The 19,186-nt window shown below is 51.0% G+C and overlaps 1 protein-coding gene across 1 annotated transcript in view; it reads right to left on the bottom strand.

Moving 5' to 3' along the window:
• The window catches only part of M1AP (meiosis 1 associated protein), an 84,012-nt gene that overhangs the window by 44,645 nt on the left and 20,181 nt on the right, over window positions 1-19,186 (bottom strand). Inside the window, exons 6-7 of the mRNA XM_075847121.1 lie at window positions 7,461-7,587; window positions 6,568-6,709 (exon numbers count right to left, since the gene is read on the bottom strand). Coding sequence (XP_075703236.1) covers window positions 6,568-6,709; window positions 7,461-7,587 — 269 coding nt within the window. The remainder of the gene's footprint in view (window positions 1-6,567; window positions 6,710-7,460; window positions 7,588-19,186) is intronic.

The raw sequence follows: 19,186 nt of genomic DNA, 5'->3' as shown, positions 1-19,186 counted from the left end.
ACGGGGCTCACATGCAGGTAGAGAAGACTCGCTATGACTCAGAACGGAGCTCACATGCAGGTAGAGAAGACTCGCTATGACTGAGAACGGGGCTCACATGCAGGTAGAGAAGACTCGCTATGAGTGAGAACGGGGCTCACATGCAGGTAGAGAAGACTCGCTATGAGTGAGAACGGGGCTCACATGCAGGTAGAGAAGACTCGCTATGACTGAGAACGGGGCTCACATGCAGGTAGAGAAGACTCGCTATGACTGAGAACGGGGCTCACATGCAGGTAGAGAAGACTCGCTATGACTGAGAACGGGGCTCACATGCAGGTAGAGAAGACTCGCTATGACTGAGAACGGGGCTCACATGCAGGTAGAGAAGACTCGCTATGAGTGAGAACGGGGCTCACATGCAGGTAGAGAAGACTCGCTATGACTGAGAACGGGGCTCACATGCAGGTAGAGAAGACTCGCTATGACTGAGAACGGGGCTCACATGCAGGTAGAGAAGACTCGCTATGACTGAGAACGGGGCTCACATGCAGGTAGAGAAGACTCGCTATGAGTGAGAACGGGGCTCACATGCAGGTAGAGAAGACTCGCTATGACTGAGAACGGGGCTCACATGCAGGTAGAGAAGACTCGCTATGACTGAGAACGGGGCTCACATGCAGGTAGAGAAGACTCGCTATGACTGAGAACGGGGCTCACATGCAGGTAGAGAAGACTCGCTATGAGTGAGAACGGGGCTCACATGCAGGTAGAGAAGACTCGCTATGAGTGAGAACGGGGCTCACATGCAGGTAGAGAAGACTCGCTATGACTGAGAACGGGGCTCACATGCAGGTAGAGAAGACTCGCTATGAGTGAGAACGGGGCTCACATGCAGGTAGAGAAGACTCGCTATGAGTGAGAACGGGGCTCACATGCAGGTAGAGAAGACTCGCTATGAGTGAGAACGGGGCTCACATGCAGGTAGAGAAGACTCGCTATGACTCAGAACGGGGCTCACATGCAGGTAGAGAAGACTCGCTATGACTCAGAACGGGGCTCACATGCAGGTAGAGAAGACTCGTTATGACTGAGAACGGGGCTCACATGCAGGTAGAGAAGACTCGTTATGACTGAGAACGGGGCTCACATGCAGGTAGAGAAGACTCGCTATGACTGAGAACGGGGCTGTAACGTCCATGGCCGCGGGCCGTCGGGTTTACTCACCTCCCGACGCCCGCAGCCATGGATCCGTGAGCGCTGGTCCCTGCCTCCTTCCTAGGAGACGCCAGCGCTCACTTCCGCTCCGTCCTGCGGTGTCCCGTAGGGTGCGCGCGCTCGCGCACGGCCTTCAAGGGCCAGCGCGCGCACCAATGATTTCGTCATCATCATCACCTGCCCTGATTTCCTGGTCTATAAGGCGGCCCCAGGCCTTCTGATCCTGGCCTGAGCGTTGTTAGTCTATCCCAGTCTGTCTCGCAATGGTCCCTTAAGTGTCTCCCGTTCCCGGTTACCTGTTCCTGTATTCCGTATTGTTCCCAGTGTTGGAGTAGTGTCGTCTGCCACGTCCAGTTTCTTCTGCCACGTCCAGTGTCTTCTGCCACGTCCAGTGTCTTCCGCTTCATCGGATACTGCCCGCCACGTCTGGCGCCTCCTGCCGCACCAGCCTCCATCCGTGCTGAAGCCACAGCCACCTTCCCGACTATTTCAGGTACCCAGCATTACTGTCTACCATTGACTTTCGCATAGACTGTGACCTGGTCAGCTGCCTCCCCGATACGGCGGAGCGGCCTAGTGGGTCCACATACCCTGTGTCCGTGACAGGGGCTCACATGCAGGTAGAGAAGACTCGCTATGACTGAGAACGGGGCTCACATGCAGGTAGAGAAGACTCGCTATGACTGAGAACGGGGCTCACATGCAGGTAGAGAAGACTCGCTATGAGTGAGAACGGGGCTCACATGCAGGTAGAGAAGACTCGTTATGACTCAGAACGGGGCTCACATGCAGGTAAAGAAGACTCGCTATGACTGAGAACGGGGCTCACATGCAGGTAGAGAAGACTCGTTATGACTGAGAACGGGGCTCACATGCAGGTAGAGAAGACTCGCTATGACTAGGAACGCAGTTGGAGCTTGAAACGCGTCAGCATACTGGTTCTTCTTTCCGTGCTGGGTGGATTTTTAATGTTTATACAATAGAGTCCCGAGATTTCTTCATTTCTTCTTTCTCGCACAGGTACTTGAACGCATTAGAGGGAAGATGGGACAGAACAGCCAATTTCTCCAGAGCTGTCCCAGAGAGGAGGCGATGATGGAGTCGGCTGACCCCGGGCATGGCAAAAATAGGGCATTAGAAATAGCCAGAAGCCTCAAAAAAGGCAGACTCGACGAATGACCCCATACGGCGATCTAGAGGATCCTTGAAGAAAGTTGCGTCTGCCGTAGGCTCAGTAGTAGTTCTGGCCAGGCTGGAAAGCGGAAGGTCCACTGGAGGAGACTCAAACTTGGAAGAGACCCCTCCCTGAAAGGGATGAACAACGTCCAACTGGCCAGAGTGACTGAACTTCTTGTCCGGGCGTCTCCACTCGCTGAAAACGTTGCCGTCAAGTTCATTATGGGCATGAAGGTCATCTGGGACAGTTGAGGTTGAAGGAAGGAAAGTAATTCAGGTAAAGAAGAAGAGGAGGGCTGGAAGGTGCCACGGACCACCTTATAAGCACCCAACACAAGAGGGATGTTTGGAAGACCCCTTGTTATCTGAATCAAAAAAGATCTGATAAGACCCCCCTGGGGGTACAGGAGGCACCGGACCGCTCCTCTGCAGGGGTGGGGGTGAGGCAGAAGTGAAGCCAGTCACGCACACATGGCATGTTTTTGGGTCCTGCCATGTGGGGAACACATGGACGGAGAGTCCAGAGGTTGGTCAGAAAGGCATTCTATCGTGGACTAAGTGATGTCCGCCAGGTTACCTACGGTCCTGGAAAGGGAATGGGCCCAGTCAGGATCAAAACCCACAATACCTTTGCCCAGGCGGCTGGCATGCATGGCATAAGGAAGCTGCCGACTACAGGGACATTTAGAGCAGGCATAATGGACGGTAATGGTTGTCTGGCGAGAAGGCTCTCCCTTAGGCTTTATTCAGACGAACGTAAAATACGCGCGTGCAACGCGCGTGATTTTCACGTGCGTTGCCCGTAGCTATATTAGTCAATGGGGCCGTACAGACATGGCAGCGTTTTTTGCGCAGCGTTGCTCCGTTGCCAAAAACTCACGACATGTCCGTTGATTCAGCGTTTTCAACGCATCACGCACCCATTGAAGTCAATGGGTGCGTGAAAACCACGCATGTCGCACGGAAGCACTTCCGTGCGAACTGCGTGTTTGCGCAACAGCTGTCAAAAGGATGAATGTAAACAGAAAAGCACCACGTGCTTTTCTGTTTCCGAACATCCAAACGGAGTGTCTTTGCGATTAGCGAACCCCGACAACAGAAGCTAACTTCACCGGGTTCGGCCAAACTCGTTTTGGCCGAACCCGGCAAAAAAATTTCCGGTCCGCGACGTCGGGAGACATTCACGGTGCATGGTGCTGAAAGAGTTAAACTGTTTCAGCACCATGGACAGTGACTTGCGATCCCAAAATACATGAACCTGTAAAAAAAAAAAACGAAGTTCTAACTTACCGATTACTCCTGTCTCCTTCCTGCAGTCCGACCTCCCGGGATGACACTTCAGTTCAAGTGACAGCTCCAGCCAATCACAGGCCAATCACAGGCTGCAGCGGTCACTTGGACTGCTGCGTCATCCAGGGAGGTGGGGCCTGATGTCAAGAGAGGCGCGTCACCAAGGACGCGTCACCAAGGCAACGGCCGGGAAGTTCTCGGTAAGTAGGAACTTTATCTTTTTTTTTTTACAGGTTTTTCGCTGTTGTGTTCGGCATTCACTGTCGAGGGTGCTGAAAGATTTAGCTCTTTCAGCACCTTGGACAGTGACGGGCGTCGACAAGCCTCATCTCTATGATGCCGCGCATCAGACACGGATGACACACGCAGCTGTCAAATGTTTTTTTGCGCGCGCAAAACGCCGCGTTGTTTGCGAGCGCAAAAACGCAACGCTCGTGTGAATCCAGCCTTAGAGTCAGACATTGCAGTAGAGGGGTCAGTACACCACGCACTATGATAAACTGTGGGGGTAAATGGCCAATGAATCCGCTCAGGAACCGCACAGCAAGAAAATACTCCCCCTTAGAACATGGGGTAATGGTAGGAAAACACTCAGGGAATGAGAGCTCAGGCGCCTCAAGTGAGGAAAGGCCGAGGGCTGGTTCTACCCGGACTACAAGTGGATGTCCTAAGGGCAGAAACAGCAAGACACGGTCAGGGGGTACCGTTATCCCTGCAGAGTCCGTCACACCGGTAAGAATAGGCCACAGAACCGCTCTTCATAGTCAGTGCGACAATGCTGCATTTGTAGGATGACCGTGCGTCATTTTGCAGGGGACAACAGGTAGAGATACGCAGACAAAAAAATAAACAAACACAAAATAATAGGTAGACGGCGGCGCCTGCCTCATGTGCACACCAAGCCAAGACTGAACAGCTCGGGGGCGGGGCCTATCCTGGAGGAGGAGCCACTTTTTCAATTCATAGTGTCAAGTCTTCAATTGCCAACAGCAAATACCGGCGGTCTGTGCCCCCCGAGGTAACCAGCGGGAAATCAGGATGTTTTTAGTCTGGTCTGTCCTCTGTGTCTTTTAGGCCGGGTTCACACGACATATTTTCAGACGTAATGGAGGCATTTTATGCCTCGAATTACGTCTGAAAAAACGGCTCCAATACGTCGGCAAACATCTGGCCATTACGTTCAATGGGTTTGCCGATGTTCAGTGCCGACGACCTGTCATTTTACGCGTCGCTGTCAAAAGACGTGCAGGACACTTCTTGGGACGTTTTTGGAACCGTTTTCTCATAGACTCCAATGAAAACAGCTCCAAAAACACTGTGAAAACGCCGCGAAAAACGTCTGAAAATCAGGGGCTGTTTATCCTTGAAAACAGCTCCGTATCTTGAGACGTTTTTGACTCTGGGTGTGAACATCCCCTAAGGGCTTATTCAGATGAACGGGATATACGTGATTTTCACGCGCGTCGCACAGACCTATATTAGTCTATGGGGCCGTGCAGACTGTCAGTGATTTTTACGCTGCGTGAGTCCGCTGCGAAAAACTCACGACATGTCCGTCCTTTGTGCGTATTTCGCACATTACGTACCCATTGAAGTCAATGGGTGCGTGAAAATCACGCATGACGCACGGAAGCACTTTTGTGGGACGAGCGTGATTCGCGCAACAGCTGTGAAAACTATGAATGAAAACAGAAAAGCACCACGTGCTGCAAACATCCAAACAGAGTGTCATAATGATGGCGGCTGCGCGAAAAGCATGCAGCCGCGCATCATATGCTGATGCCACACGGAGCTGTTAAGTGCCTTTTGCTCTCGTGTGAAATTTGCCTGTGGTGCGTAAAATCCGCCGCATGTCAATTTATCCTGCGTTTCTGCTTCCGAATTGTATCGGACGAGTTTTACAGAAAAACGTACCAAAATCCGCACCTATTTCCGTATTAAGGCTGAATGCACAAATTGCGGAATTCGATGCGGAAAATCTGCAGGTATAGGCACGTAAGTCTGCAGCTACAACCACACCTTCATGAGTTTTTAGGTTGTTTTTACATTTTGATGCGGAAATAGGTGCGTTTTTATGCTGCGTATTTTCATGCATTTTTTTTAAACCTAGAACAATTCACAAGCGGAAACGCAGGATAAATTGATATGCGGCAGATTTTATAATACGCACCGCAGGCCAATTTACGTGCAGAAAATATCTGCACCGTGTGCATCAAAAGACGGAGGATTAGCAGCGGAATTCCATGCGTATATCTGCGGTTTTGTTGCGGATTTTCTACATCAAATTCCGCAATATGTGCATTTAGCCTTATAGCTGAATATGTCCATGGAAGAAGTGGCGGTGATCATAGAGAGGAGGCTGCCAGAGGAAGCATTTACTGGAGGGCTGGAAACCTGCAGGTGACCCCCAGAGCACAGCCGCGCCCAGAGGACAGCCGCGCCGAGGACAGCCGCGCCCAGAGGACAGCCGCGCCCAGAGGACAACCGCGCCCAGAGGACAGCCGCACCCAGAGCACAGCCGCGCCCAGAGCACAGCCGCACCCAGAGGAGGAGAGGTCACGCTACAATCAGAATGTACTCAGCGATCAGGAGTCAATGAATGGAAACCTGCAGGCCAGAATTGACACTTCAGGCGGCAGGTGGAGTATATGTCCCGGGTCACATTAGGTGACGTGACTGCATCTTCTCTACATTGCAGCATCATGCGGCTCGTGGCCCTGTCATTACTGCGGTCCTGTTAGTTATTGTAGAATCATGTGATGCTGTTTCTGTAGATTTCCTCTACTGCTGTGTCTTATGTCCCCTCAGGATACAGCAGGGAATCCCTGGAAGGTCACCATGCAGGGTAGAGAGACTTTGGGGGCTTGGGGAGCTCCATGACTAGTTGTGCCTGGGGAGACCCACCTGTAAGCACTTACACAGTGCATGGAAGTTGTCCTGGTTGGCTTCCAGCTGATCCCAGTCCAGCTCCCAGCATGCTGTGGGGGTTAGGATGGTGGGTGGTCCATACAGCAGGGAGCCACAAATACCTGCAGAAGACACAGTCCTGACAAGAGAAAGACAAGACTATTTGTACTAGTTATGGAAAACGTTAATGTGTAAATGGCGGCAGTGGCTGTAGGGTCATGTGACGGTGACGCGGTTTATCAATCGTCAATGGGAATGCAGTTAAAGGGGTTTTCCAGTCCCAAAACATTGATGGGCATCATTATCAGATTGGTCGGCCCACCCATCAGCTGTATGAAGGGGCTGCGGTGGTCGTACGAGCGTGACTTCCAGCAGCTGGTCGGTGGACTGCGGGACCACAACATCCGCTCCTGTATATACACTTACCATATTATCACCCACGCCAGGGACAGGTGGAGAAATCTTGTGATAACATATGAAGCTCTGTTCACATTCGTGTTGTGGCTTCCATTTATAACAGAAGTAACAACGCTGTGCTGGATCCCTCATACCACTTATAACAGGGATCGTCAGGTCATGGCTTGGTGGGTCATTTGGAAGGGAAAACAACGGGATCTGTAAGGGCGGAGTATCTGACGCAGGTGTGAACAGAGCCTGACTCGGGTTATCCCTTTCATCAGACACCTCAAAACTACAACCTGAGTGAACCCGTATTGTATATATACAGTATATCTTATACACCTCCTGACTGAGGACAGCGGAGGGGCGCGGGGTCAGAGTGCTGGTACACTGTGCAGTATTTCTGCTGTTGAGGGTCAGTGACAGACATTTTTGGATAAGCCGCTCTTCTGTTTTACATATTAATCACTGTATATATGAGCATGTTCTACCTGATGACTTTAAAGGCTTGTATGACTCCAGTGCCTGCAGTCAGGGCCGAGCCTCTAGGGGGCGTCACATCTCCCTGGAGAAGTCCTGGATTCAGAAGTGGTCGGTTCATATCACACATGACTCGTACTACAAGGTAAATAAAGGTTTACGCCAGCCGCATTATAAACACTAAAACACACAAGTCACCGGATGTCACACACCCCGCAGGAATGAAATACCGGGATAGACAGACCCTTATTCCTGATAATTAAGAGTTCTATCCTGACCGGGTCTGTACGACAGGACGGGCGCGAACCAAATGTGATGCCAATACTCAAAAAGGCTGCCAAATAGAGAGCTCAGAAACTATAGACCTGTAAGCTTATACCTGGTGTATCTAGACTGGTCCTGGGTGAGGCTGTGGATGTGGTGTATCTAGACTGGTCCTGGGTAATGCTGTGGATGTGATGTATCTAGACTGGTCCTGGGTGAGGCTGTGGATGTGGTGTATCTAGACTGGTCCTGGGTAATGCTGTGGATGTGGTGTATCTAGACTGGTCCTGGGTAATGCTGTGGATGTGATGTATCTAGACTGGACCTGGGTAATGCTGTGGATGTGATGTATCTAGACTGGTCCTGGGTAATGCTGTGGATGTGGTGTATCTAGACTGGACCTGGGTAATGCTGTGGATGTGGTGTATCTAGACTGGTCCTGGGTAATGCTGTGGATGTGATGTATCTAGACTGGTCCTGGGTGAGGCTGTGGATGTGATGTATATAGACTGGTCCTGGGTAATGCTGTGGATGTGGTGTATCTAGACAGGTCCTGGGTAATGCTGTGGATGTGGTGTATATAGACTGGTCCTGGGTAATGCTGTGGATGTGGTGTATCTAGACTGGTCCTGGGTAATGCTGTGGATGCGGTGTATCTAGACTGGTCCTGGGTAATGCTGTGGATGTGATGTATATAGACTGGTCCTGGGTGAGGCTGTGGATGTGATGTATCTAGACTGGTCCTGGGTAATGCTGTGGATGCGGTGTATCTAGACTGGTCCTGGGTAATGCTGTGGATGTGGTGTATCTAGACTGGTCCTGGGTAAGGCTGTGGATGTGGTGTATCTAGACTGGACCTGGGTGAGGCTGTGGATGTGATGTATCTAGACTGGTCCTGGGTAATGCTGTGGATGTGATGTATCTAGACTGGTCCTGGGTAATGCTGTGGATGTGGTGTATCTAGACTGGTCCTGGGTGAGGCTGTGGATGTGGTGTATATAGACTGGTCCTGGGTAATGCTGTGGATGTGGTGTATCTAGACTGGACCTGGGTAAGGCTGTGGATGTGGTGTATATAGACTGGTCCTGGGTAATGCTGTGTATGTGGTGTATCTAGACTGGTCCTGGGTAAGGCTGTGGATGTGATGTATCTAGACTGGTCCTGGGTAATGCTGTGGATGTGATGTATCTAGACTGGACCTGGGTAATGCTGTGGATGTGATGTATCTAGACTGGACCTGGGTAATGCTGTGGATGTGGTGTATCTAGACTGGTCCTGGGTAATGCTGTGGTGTATCTAGACTGGTCCTGGGTAATGCTGTGGATGTGGTGTATCTAGACTGGTCCTGGGTAATGCTGTGGATGTGGTGTATCTAGACTGGTCCTGGGTAATGCTGTGGATGTGGTGTATCTAGACTGGTCCTGGGTAATGCTGTGGATGTGGTGTATCTAGACTGGACCTGGGTAAGGCTGTGGATGTGATGTATCTAGACTGGTCCTGGGTGAGGCTGTGGATGTGGTGTATATAGACTGGTCCTGGGTAATGCTGTGTATGTGGTGTATCTAGACTGGACCTGGGTAATGCTGTGGATGTGATGTATCTAGACTGGACCTGGGTAATGCGGTGGATGTGGTGTATCTAGACTGGTCCTGGGTAATGCTGTGGATGTGATGTATCTAGACTGGTCCTGGGTAATGCTGTGGATGTGGTGTATCTAGACTGGTCCTGGGTAATGCTGTGGATGTGGTGTATCTAGACTGGTCCTGGGTAATGCTGTGGATGTGGTGTATCTAGACTGGTCCTGGGTAAGGCTGTGGATGTGGTGTATCTAGACTGGTCCTGGGTAATGCTGTGGATGTGGTGTATCTAGACTGGTCCTGGGTAATGCTGTGGTGTATCTAGACTGGACCTGGGTAATGCTGTGGATGTGATGTATCTAGACTGGTCCTGGGTAATGCTGTGGATGTGGTGTATCTAGACTGGACCTGGGTAATGCTGTGGATGTGGTGTATCTAGACTGGTCCTGGGTAATGCTGTGGATGTGATGTATCTAGACTGGTCCTGGGTGAGGCTGTGGATGTGATGTATATAGACTGGTCCTGGGTAATGCTGTGGATGTGGTGTATCTAGACAGGTCCTGGGTAATGCTGTGGATGTGGTGTATATAGACTGGTCCTGGGTAATGCTGTGGATGTGGTGTATCTAGACTGGTCCTGGGTAATGCTGTGGATGCGGTGTATCTAGACTGGTCCTGGGTAATGCTGTGGATGTGATGTATATAGACTGGTCCTGGGTGAGGCTGTGGATGTGATGTATCTAGACTGGTCCTGGGTAATGCTGTGGATGCGGTGTATCTAGACTGGTCCTGGGTAATGCTGTGGATGTGGTGTATCTAGACTGGTCCTGGGTAAGGCTGTGGATGTGGTGTATCTAGACTGGACCTGGGTGAGGCTGTGGATGTGATGTATCTAGACTGGTCCTGGGTAATGCTGTGGATGTGATGTATCTAGACTGGTCCTGGGTAATGCTGTGGATGTGGTGTATCTAGACTGGTCCTGGGTGAGGCTGTGGATGTGGTGTATATAGACTGGTCCTGGGTAATGCTGTGGATGTGGTGTATCTAGACTGGACCTGGGTAAGGCTGTGGATGTGGTGTATATAGACTGGTCCTGGGTAATGCTGTGTATGTGGTGTATCTAGACTGGTCCTGGGTAAGGCTGTGGATGTGATGTATCTAGACTGGTCCTGGGTAATGCTGTGGATGTGATGTATCTAGACTGGACCTGGGTAATGCTGTGGATGTGATGTATCTAGACTGGACCTGGGTAATGCTGTGGATGTGGTGTATCTAGACTGGTCCTGGGTAATGCTGTGGTGTATCTAGACTGGTCCTGGGTGAGGCTGTGGTGTATCTAGACTGGTCCTGGGTAATGCTGTGGATGTGGTGTATCTAGACTGGTCCTGGGTAATGCTGTGGATGTGGTGTATCTAGACTGGTCCTGGGTAATGCTGTGGATGTGGTGTATCTAGACTGGACCTGGGTAAGGCTGTGGATGTGATGTATCTAGACTGGTCCTGGGTGAGGCTGTGGATGTGGTGTATATAGACTGGTCCTGGGTAATGCTGTGTATGTGGTGTATCTAGACTGGACCTGGGTAATGCTGTGGATGTGATGTATCTAGACTGGACCTGGGTAATGCGGTGGATGTGGTGTATCTAGACTGGTCCTGGGTAATGCTGTGGATGTGATGTATCTAGACTGGTCCTGGGTAATGCTGTGGATGTGGTGTATCTAGACTGGTCCTGGGTAATGCTGTGGATGTGGTGTATCTAGACTGGTCCTGGGTAATGCTGTGGATGTGGTGTATCTAGACTGGTCCTGGGTAAGGCTGTGGATGTGGTGTATCTAGACTGGTCCTGGGTAATGCTGTGGATGTGGTGTATCTAGACTGGTCCTGGGTAATGCTGTGGATGTGGTGTATCTAGACTGGTCCTGGGTAATGCTGTGGATGTGGTGTATCTAGACTGGTCCTGGGTAAGGCTGTGGATGTGGTGTATCTAGACTGGCCCTGGGTAATGCTGTGGATGTGGTGTATCTAGACTGGACCTGGGTAATGCTGTGGATGTGGTGTATCTAGACTGGTCCTGGGTGATGCTGTGGATGTGGTGTATCTAGACTGGTCCTGGGTAATGCTGTGGATGTGATGTATCTAGACTGGTCCTGGGTAAGGCTGTGGATGTGGTGTATCTAGACTGGTCCTGGGTAATGCTGTGGATGTGATGTATCTAGACTGGTCCTGGGTAATGCTGTGGATGTGGTTTATCTAGACTGGTCCTGGGTGAGGCTGTGGTGTATCTAGACTGGTCCTGGGTAATGCTGTGGATGTGGTGTATATAGACTGGTCCTGGGTGAGGCTGTGGATGTGATGTATCTAGACTGGTCCTGGGTAATGCTGTGGATGTGATGTATATAGACTGGACCTGGGTAATGCTGTGGATGTGATGTATATAGACTGGACCTGGGTAATGCTGTGGATGTGGTGTATCTAGACTGGTCCTGGGTGAGGCTGTGGATGTGGTGTATCTAGACTGGTCCTGGGTGAGGCTGTGGATGTGGTGTATCTAGACTGGACCTGGGTAATGCTGTGGATGTGGTGTATCTAGACTGGTCCTGGGTGATGCTGTGGATGTGGTGTATCTAGACTGGACCTGGGCAAGGCTGTGGATGTGATGTATCTAGACTGGTCCTGGGTAATGCTGTGGATGTGGTGTATCTAGACTGGTCCTGGGTAATGCTGTGGATGTGGTGTATCTAGACTGGTCCTGGGTAATGCTGTGGATGTGATGTATCTAGACTGGTCCTGGGTAAGGCTGTGGATGTGGTGTATCTAGACTGGTCCTGGGTAAGGCTGTGGATGTGATGTATCTAGACTGGTCCTGGGTAATGCTGTGGATGTGGTGTATCTAGACTGGACCTGGGTAATGCTGTGGATGTGGTGTATCTAGACTGGACCTGGGTAATGCTGTGGTGTATATAGACTGGTCCTGGGTAATGCTGTGGTGTATATAGACTGGTCCTGGGTAATGCTGTGGATGTGATGTATCTAGACTGGTCCTGGGTAATGCTGTGGATGTGATGTATATAGACTGGACCTGGGTAATGCTGTGGATGTGATGTATATAGACTGGACCTGGGTAATGCTGTGGATGTGGTGTATCTAGACTGGTCCTGGGTGAGGCTGTGGATGTGGTGTATCTAGACTGGTCCTGGGTAATGCTGTGGATGTGGTGTATCTAGACTGGTCCTGGGTAATGCTGTGGATGTGGTGTATCTAGACTGGTCCTGGGTGAGGCTGTGGATGTGATGTATCTAGACTGGACCTGGGTAATGCTGTGGATGTGGTGTATCTAGACTGGACCTGGGTAATGCTGTGGATGTGGTGTATATAGACTGGACCTGGGTGATGCTGTGGATGTGGTGTATCTAGACTGGTCCTGGGTAATGCTGTGGATGTGGTGTATCTAGACTGGTCCTGGGTGAGGCTGTGGATGTGGTGTATCTAGACTGGCCCTGGGTAATGCTGTGGATGTGATGTATCTAGACTGGTCCTGGGTGAGGCTGTAGATGTGATGTATCTAGACTGGACCTGGGTAATGCTGTGGATGTGATGTATATAGACTGGACCTGGGTAATGCTGTGGATGTGGTGTATCTAGACTGGTCCTGGGTGAGGCTGTGATGTATCTAGACTGGACCTGGGTAATGCTGTGGATGTGGTGTATCTAGACTGGTCCTGGGTGAGGCTGTGGATGTGGTGTATCTAGACTGGACCTGGGTAATGCGGTGGATGTGGTGTATCTAGACTGGTCCTGGGTAAGGCTGTGGATGTGGTGTATCTAGACTGGTCCTGGGTAAGGCTGTGGATGTGGTGTATCTAGACTGGTCCTGGGTAATGCTGTGGATGTGGTGTATCTAGACTGGTCCTGGGTGAGGCTGTGGATGTGGTGTATCTAGACTGGTCCTGGGTAATGCTGTGGATGTGGTGTATCTAGACTGGTCCTGGGTAATGCTGTGGATGTGATGTATATAGACTGGACCTGGGTAAGGCTGTGGATGTGGTGTATCTAGGCTGGTCCTGGGTAATGCTGTGGATGTGATGTATCTAGGCTGGTCCTGGGTAAGGCTGTGGATGTGGTGTATCTAGACTGGACCTGGGTAATGCTGTGGATGTGGTGTATCTAGACTGGTCCTGGGTAATGCTGTGGATGTGGTGTATCTAGACTGGTCCTGGGTAATGCGGTGGATGTGGTGTATCTAGACTGGTCCTGGGTAAGGCTGTGGATGTGGTGTATATAGACAGGTCCTGGGTAATGCTGTGGATGTGGTGTATCTAGACTGGTCCTGGGTAATGCTGTGGATGTGGTGTATCTAGACTGGTCCTGGGTAATGCTGTGGATGTGGTGTATCTAGACTGGTCCTGGGTAATGCTGTGGATGTGATGTATATAGACTGGTCCTGGGTAATGCTGTGGATGTGGTGTATCTAGACTGGTCCTGGGTGATGCTGTGGATGTGATGTATCTAGACTGGACCTGGGTGAGGCTGTGGATGTGGTGTATCTAGACTGGTCCTGGGTGAGGCTGTGGATGTGATGTATATAGACTGGTCCTGGGTGAGGCTGTGGATGTGGTGTATCTAGACTGGTCCTGGGTAATGCTGTGGATGTGGTGTATCTAGACTGGTCCTGGGTAAGGCTGTGGATGTGGTGTATCTAGACTGGTCCTGGGTAATGCTGTGGATGTGGTGTATCTAGACTGGTCCTGGGTAATGCGGTGGATGTGGTGTATCTAGACTGGTCCTGGGTAAGGCTGTGGATGTGGTGTATATAGACTGGTCCTGGGTAATGCTGTGGATGTGGTGTATCTAGACTGGTCCTGGGTAATGCTGTGGATGTGGTGTATCTAGACTGGTCCTGGGTAATGCGGTGGATGTGGTGTATCTAGACTGGTCCTGGGTAAGGCTGTGGATGTGGTGTATCTAGACTGGTCCTGGGTAAGGCTGTGGATGTGGTGTATCTAGACTGGTCCTGGGTAAGGCTGTGGATGTGGTGTATCTAGACTGGACCTGGGTAATGCTGTGGATGTGGTGTATCTAGACTGGTCCTGGGTAATGCTGTGGATGTGGTGTATCTAGACTGGTCCTGGGTAAGGCTGTGGATGTGGTGTATCTAGACTGGTCCTGGGTAAGGCTGTGGATGTGGTGTATCTAGACTGGTCCTGGGTAAGGCTGTGGATGTGATATATATAGACTGGTCCTGGGTAATGCTGTGGATGTGGTGTATCTAGACTGGTCCTGGGTGAGGCTGTGGATGTGGTGTATCTAGACTGGTCCTGGGTAATGCTGTGGATGTGGTGTATCTAGACTGGTCCTGGGTAATGCTGTGGATGTGGTGTATCTAGACTGGTCCTGGGTAATGCTGTGGATGTGGTGTATCTAGACTGGTCCTGGGTAATGCTGTGGATGTGGTGTATCTAGACTGGTCCTGGGTAAGGCTGTGGATGTGGTGTATCTAGACTGGTCCTGGGTAATGCTGTGGATGTGGTGTATCTAGACTGGTCCTGGGTAAGGCTGTGGATGTGATGTATATAGACTGGTCCTGGGTAATGCTGTGGATGTGGTGTATATAGACTGGTCCTGGGTAATGCTGTGGTGTATATAGACTGGTCCTGGGTGATGCTGTGGATGTGGTGTATCTAGACTGGACCTGGGTAATGCTGTGGTGTATATAGACTGGTCCTGGGTAATGCTGTGGTGTATATAGACTGGTCCTGGGTAAGGCTGTGGATGTGGTGTATCTAGACTGGTCCTGGGTAATGCTGTGGATGTGGTGTATATAGACTGGACCTGGGTAAGGCTGTGGATGTGGTGTATATAGACTGGTCCTGGCTAATGCTGTGGATGTGGTGTATCTAGACTGGTCCTGGGTAATGCTGTGGTGTATATAGACTGGTCCTGGGTAAGGCTATGGATGTGGTGTATCTAGACTGGTCCTGGGTAAGGCTGTGGATGTGGTGTATCTAGACTGGTCCTGGGTGTGGATGTGGTGTATCTAGACTGGTCCTGGGTAATGCTGTGGATGTGATGTATCTAGACTGGTCCTGGGTAAGGCTGTGGATGTGGTGTATCTAGACTGGTCCTGGGTAATGCTGTGGATGTGATGTATCTAGACTGGTCCTGGGTGAGGCTGTGGATGTGGTGTATCTAGACTGGTCCTGGGTGAGGCTGTGATGTATCTAGACTGGTCCTGGGTGAGGCTGTGGTGTATCTAGACTGGTCCTGGGTAATGCTGTGGATGTGGTGTATCTAGACTGGACCTGGGTGAGGCTGTGGATGTGGTGTATCTAGACTGGACCTGGGTAATGCTGTGGATGCGGTGTATCTAGACTGGTCCTGGGTAATGCTGTGGATGTGGTGTATCTAGACTGGTCCTGGGTAATGCTGTGGATGTGGTGTATCTAGACTGGTCCTGGGTAATGCTGTGGATGCGGTGTATCTAGACTGGACCTGGGTAATGCTGTGGATGTGATGTATCTAGACTGGTCCTGGGTGAGGCTGTGGATGTGGTGTATCTAGACTGGACCTGGGTAATGCTGTGGATGTGGTGTATCTAGACTGGACCTGGGTAATGCTGTGGATGTGATGTATCTAGACTGGTCCTGGGTGTGGATGTGCTGTATCTAGACTGGTCCTGGGTGTGGATGTGCTGTATCTAGACTGGTCCTGGGTAAGGCTGTGGATGTGGTTGTAATGACGGGGGTGGGGAGACAGACAAGTGAGCCCTAATCTACCCGCCACTCACTCCCTGCCTACTTGCAACGACCCGCCCTAGGCGACGGGGTACAACTGGGCGACGGTCCCTACGCTCAATAAGTGCACGACAGACAATGGTACACAGAGCTAGGGGGAGAAAGGGGCAGTTGCCCACGGCAACACTGTGAGCAACAAGAGAAGTGAACAAGCCGAGTCAAACCAGGAGTGTACGAGGTGCCAAACGCAGAGCAGGAGAGTAGTCAGTAAGCCGGGGTCAATATGAAGCAAGGACAATAGTACAAGAAGCTGCAGCAAGGCCAGGAAACCAAACGAGAAGAATCACAAGCAAAGGAGGAACAGGAAAGGCAGGTATAAATAGACAGAGGGCGGGAGCTAACTCCGTCTGGCCAGGCTGCGATAGGCTCTCCCACTCCTAAGCCTGCCATCCTGAGTGGTGGAAGATGGAGTCAGTCTCAGAGACATAGAACCAGGTGCAGACTGATTACCCATGGGCGTTAACCCCGAAGCTGTGCCTGGCAGATCCTTTACAGTACCCCCCCCCCTCCCCCCGTTTATGAGGGGCCACAGGACCCTTTCTAAGTGTACCTGGTTTATTGGGGAAACGAAGGTGAAACCTCCTGACCAATATCCCAGCGTGAACATCCCGGGCGGGTACCCAAGTCCTCTCCTCAGGCCCGTATCCCCTCCAATGGACCAGGTACTGGAGGGAGCCTTGGACCATCCTGCTGTCCACAAACTTGGCCACCTCGAATTCTGCCCCCTCAGGGGTGAGAACAGGGACCGGAGGTTTCCTCGAGGGAGCCAAGGACGGGGAGCAGCGTTTCAGGAGGGAGGCATGAAACACGTCGTGTACTCGAAAAGATGGGGCAACTCCAGTCGGAAGGAGACAGGATTGAGGACTTCAATGACCTTATACGGCCCTATAAACCGGGGAGCAAACTTCTTGGACGGGACCTTAAGGCGCAAATTTTTAAACGATAGCCACACCAGATCCCCGACCATGAACAAGGGGTTAGCAGAACGTTTTCTATCTGCCTGAGTTTTTTGTACGCTCTGGGACGCCTCTAGGTTCTTCTGAACCTGGGCCCAGACTGTGCACAGTTCCCGATGAACGACCTCTACCTCGGGATTGTTGGAACTACCAGGTGAAACGGAGGAGAACCGTGGATTAAACCCAAAATTACAGAAAAAGGGGGAGACCCCTGACGAGTTACTGACCCGGTTATTAAGGGAAAATTCAGCGAGGGGAATGAATGAGACCCAATCATATTGACAGTCAGAGATAAAACACCTTAAATATTGTTCTAGAGATTGATTAGTCCTCTCGGTTTGGCCATTAGTTTCAGGATGGAAGGCCGAGGAGAAGGACAGATCAATCTCCAAATTCTTACAGAAGGCTCTCCAAAACAAAGAAACAAATTGTACCCCTCTGTCAGAAACAATATTGACAGGGACCCCATGGAGACGCAGGATGTGTTTGACAAACAAGGTAGCCAACGTTTTGGCGTTGGGTAGTTTCTTGAGGGACACAAAGTGGCACATCTTACTGAAGCGGTCTACTACAACCCACACCACCGACTTGCCTTGAGATGGAGGCAGATCGGTGATAAAATCCATGGAGATATGGGTCCAAGGTCTCTGGGGAATGGGCAAAGAACGTAGTAAGCCCGCTGGTCGGGACCTGGTAGTCTTGGACCTAGCACAAACCTCACAAGCGGCGACGTAAGCCTTAACGTCTTTAGGCAACCCAGGCCACCAATAGTTTCTGGCAATGAGGTGTTTGGTACCCAGGATGCCTGGATGACCAGATAGTGCGGAGTCATGATTTTCCCTAAGTACCCTTAGCCGGAATTGCAGGGGAACAAACAGCTTGTCCTCAGGCAGGTTCCCGGGAGCTGAACCTTGATCAGCAGCAATTTCAGAGACTAAATCAGAATCAATAGAAGAAACGACTATACCAGGAGGCAAAATACAAGCAGGATCTTACTCCGAAGGAGGGCTGGCCATGAAGCTACGCGACAGTGCATCAGCCTTAATATTTTTAGACCCAGCCCTATAGGTAACCAAAAAGTTGAATCTGGTAAAAAATAGCGCCCATCGAGCTTGTCTCGGGTTTAGCCTCCGGGCAGATTCTAGGAAAACCAGATTCTTGTGGTCGGTAAGGACCGTTACCTGGTGCCTAGCCCCCTCCAGGAAGTGGCGCCACTCTTCAAATGCCCATTTAATGGCTAAGAGTTCGCGGTTGCCAATATCATAGTTACTCTCAGTGGGCGAAAACTTCCTGGAGAAGTAGGCACAGGGACGGAGATGGTTGAGGGACCTGGTACCCTGGGACAAGACAGCACCCACTCCCACCTCGGACGCGTCAACCTCCACGATAAATGGCTCCATTTGGTTGGGCTGAACCAGCACCGGGGCCGAGATAAAGCACTTCTTAAGGACCTCAAAAGCCTGGACAGCCTCAGGAGGCCAGCGGAGGAGATCAGCACCTTTGCGAGTGAGGTCCGTAAGAGGCTTAGCGATGACCGAGAAGTTAGCAATAAATCTCCTGTAATAATTAGCGAACCCCAGGAAACACTGTAACGCCTTCAGGGAGGCAGGTTGGACCCATTCCGCCACAGCCTGGACCTTGGCGGGGTCCATGCGGAATTCATGAGGAGTGAGGATTTGACCCAAATGGTATCTCCTGCACCCCAAACACACATTTTTCGGTCTTCGCAAACAGTTTGTTTCCCCCGAAGGATCTGGAGCACCTTCCTGACATGCTCAATGTGGGAGGACCAGTCCTTGGAAAACACAAGTATGTCATCAAGGTACACTACAAGAAATACCCCCAGGTAATCTCTTAAAATCTCATTTATGAAATTCTGGAAGACCGCGGGGGCATTACACAACCCAAAGGGCATGACGAGGTATTCGAAATGACCTTCGGGCGTGTTGAACGCAGTCTTCCACTCATCCCCCTCTCTGATGCGGAGAAGGTTATACGCCCCCCGTAGATCAAACTTAGAGAACCATTGGGCCCCCTGAACCTGATTAAAGAGATCCGAAAATCAGAGGAAGGGGATACTGGTTCCTCACAGTGACCTTATTCAAGTTACGGTAGTCAATGCATGGCCTAAGACCACCATCCTTCTTCCCTA

Source organism: Rhinoderma darwinii (assembly GCF_050947455.1).
Source record: "Rhinoderma darwinii isolate aRhiDar2 chromosome 1 unlocalized genomic scaffold, aRhiDar2.hap1 SUPER_1_unloc_2, whole genome shotgun sequence".
In the NCBI taxonomy this organism is placed as follows: domain Eukaryota; kingdom Metazoa; phylum Chordata; class Amphibia; order Anura; family Rhinodermatidae; genus Rhinoderma; species Rhinoderma darwinii.
This window is presented reverse-complemented; position numbering and strand designations above follow the sequence as displayed.